At 51.5% G+C, this 1,970-nt stretch overlaps 1 protein-coding gene across 1 annotated transcript in view; it reads left to right on the top strand.

Annotated features, from left to right (window-relative positions):
* Positions 7 to 1,970, top strand: part of LOC104767301 — a 3,346-nt gene continuing 1,382 nt past the window's right edge. The window contains exon 1 of the mRNA XM_019240768.1: positions 7 to 1,968. Coding sequence (XP_019096313.1) covers positions 34 to 1,968 — 1,935 coding nt within the window. The 5' untranslated portion in view covers positions 7 to 33. The remainder of the gene's footprint in view (positions 1,969 to 1,970) is intronic.

The following is a 1,970-nucleotide window of genomic DNA, read 5'->3' as shown; positions in this document are numbered from 1 at the left end:
GTAAACGTCATTTTCAAAGACGTGCTCATTCAAATGGAAATAGACTTGCGGACCACCGAACACGATGTTCAACCCCTCACCGGATTCGACGGCGATACAGTAATGACGGAAGGTACGATCATGCTGCCGGTCTATGTGGGCGGGAAGATGCATTGCATCAACTTTGCTATCGTCGATAAGCCGATCGTATACAACGTCATCCTCGGCACTCCTTGGTTGCATAAGATGAAGGCCGTGGCGTCAACTTACCACCAGTGCGTAAAGTTCCCAACTCCTAGAGGAATATTTACACTACAAGGGGACCCGCTGGTAGCACGAACCTGCTTCATCATCGAGCGTCAACAACGCCACGCCCGGACGTTCACCGTTTCGGACTCAGCCGAGCGCCCAGACGGTCGCGTTCGCCCTAACTCCGAATCAATCGTCCAAGTAAACATTGACTCTTCCGACGCAACTCGATGCGTGGGAATCGGAGCCGACCTACCACAACCAATCAAGGACGAGCTCGTAAAGTTCCTGTGCCAGAACGCAGCGACCTTTGCATGGAGCATGAACAGTATGACCGGCATCGACCCAAATGTAACATGCCACGAGCTCAATGTGGACTCGACGTTCAAACCGATCAAACAAAGGCGTCGAAAGCTCGGACCGGAACGTACCGCCGCCGTTAACGAGGAGGTCAAGAAATTACTCGAGGCTGGATCCATCCGTGAGGTTAAGTATCCTGACTGGCTGAGCAATCCTGTAGTGGTGAAGAAAAAGAACGGCAAGTGGCGAGTGTGTGTCGATTTTACCGATCTCAACAAGGCATGTCCAAAGGATAGCTTTCCCCTGCCGCGCATCGACCAACTAGTCGAGGCAACCGCGGGGAACGAGCTCTTGTCATTCATGGATGCGTACTCAGGATACAACCAAATTATGATGCACAAGAACGATCAGGAGAAAACGGCTTTCATCACCGATCAAGGAACTTACTATTACAAGGTTATGCCATTCGGCCTCAAGAACGCTGGTGCAACCTATCAGCGCCTCGTCAACCGCATGTTTGCCGAGCAGCTCGGACGAACCATGGAAGTTTACATCGATGATATGCTGGTCAAGTCAACCCAGGCCGTTGATCACGTCTTGCATCTCGCTCAGTGTTTTGAAGTGCTAAACCGATACAATATGAAGCTGAACCCAGCCAAGTGTTCGTTCGGCGTGACTTCTGGAGAATTCTTAGGATACCTCGTCACGAAGAGAGGTATCGAAGCTAACCCGAAACAAATTTCGGCGCTCACCAACCTTCCATCTCCACGCAACACCCGAGAAGTTCAGCGCCTCACTGGGCGGATCGCTGCCCTGAACAGATTTATTTCACGCTCTACCGATAAGTGTCTACCTTTCTACCAGTTGCTTCGTAGCAACAAAAAGTTCGAATGGGATGAGAAGTGCGAGTCTGCTTTCCAAGAACTCAAGCACTACCTAGCTACTCCCCCTGTCCTAGCAAAGCCCGATCAGGGCGAAACTCTATATCTGTACATCGCTGTCTCCGGTTCGGCGGTCAGTGGCGTACTAATCAAGGAGGACAGAGGAGAACAACACCCAATCTTCTATGTGAGTAAAAGCTTAGACGGAGCCGAGCTCCGATATCCCACGTTGGAAAAACTCGCTTATGCTGTAGTTATTTCGGCCAGAAATCTTCGGCCGTATTTTCAATCCCACACTGTTGAAGTGTTAACCAACCAACCCCTGCGAACCATTCTCCACAGCCCTAGTCAATCGGGCCGTCTGGCGAAGTGGGCAGTGGAACTCAGCGAGTACGACATCGAATATAAAAACCGCACTTGTGCAAAATCTCAGGTGCTCGCTGATTTCTTGATCGAACTCCCCCCCGAGCTAGAGTTCGGCTGTCCGCGAGAGGAGAAGTGGACACTGCACGTTGACGGCGCATCCTCTCGACACGGCTCCGGGATCGGCATTCACCTCGT

This window comes from Camelina sativa, chromosome 19 (genome assembly GCF_000633955.1).
Source record: "Camelina sativa cultivar DH55 chromosome 19, Cs, whole genome shotgun sequence".
Classification (NCBI taxonomy): Eukaryota; Viridiplantae; Streptophyta; class Magnoliopsida; order Brassicales; family Brassicaceae; genus Camelina; species Camelina sativa.
This window is presented reverse-complemented; position numbering and strand designations above follow the sequence as displayed.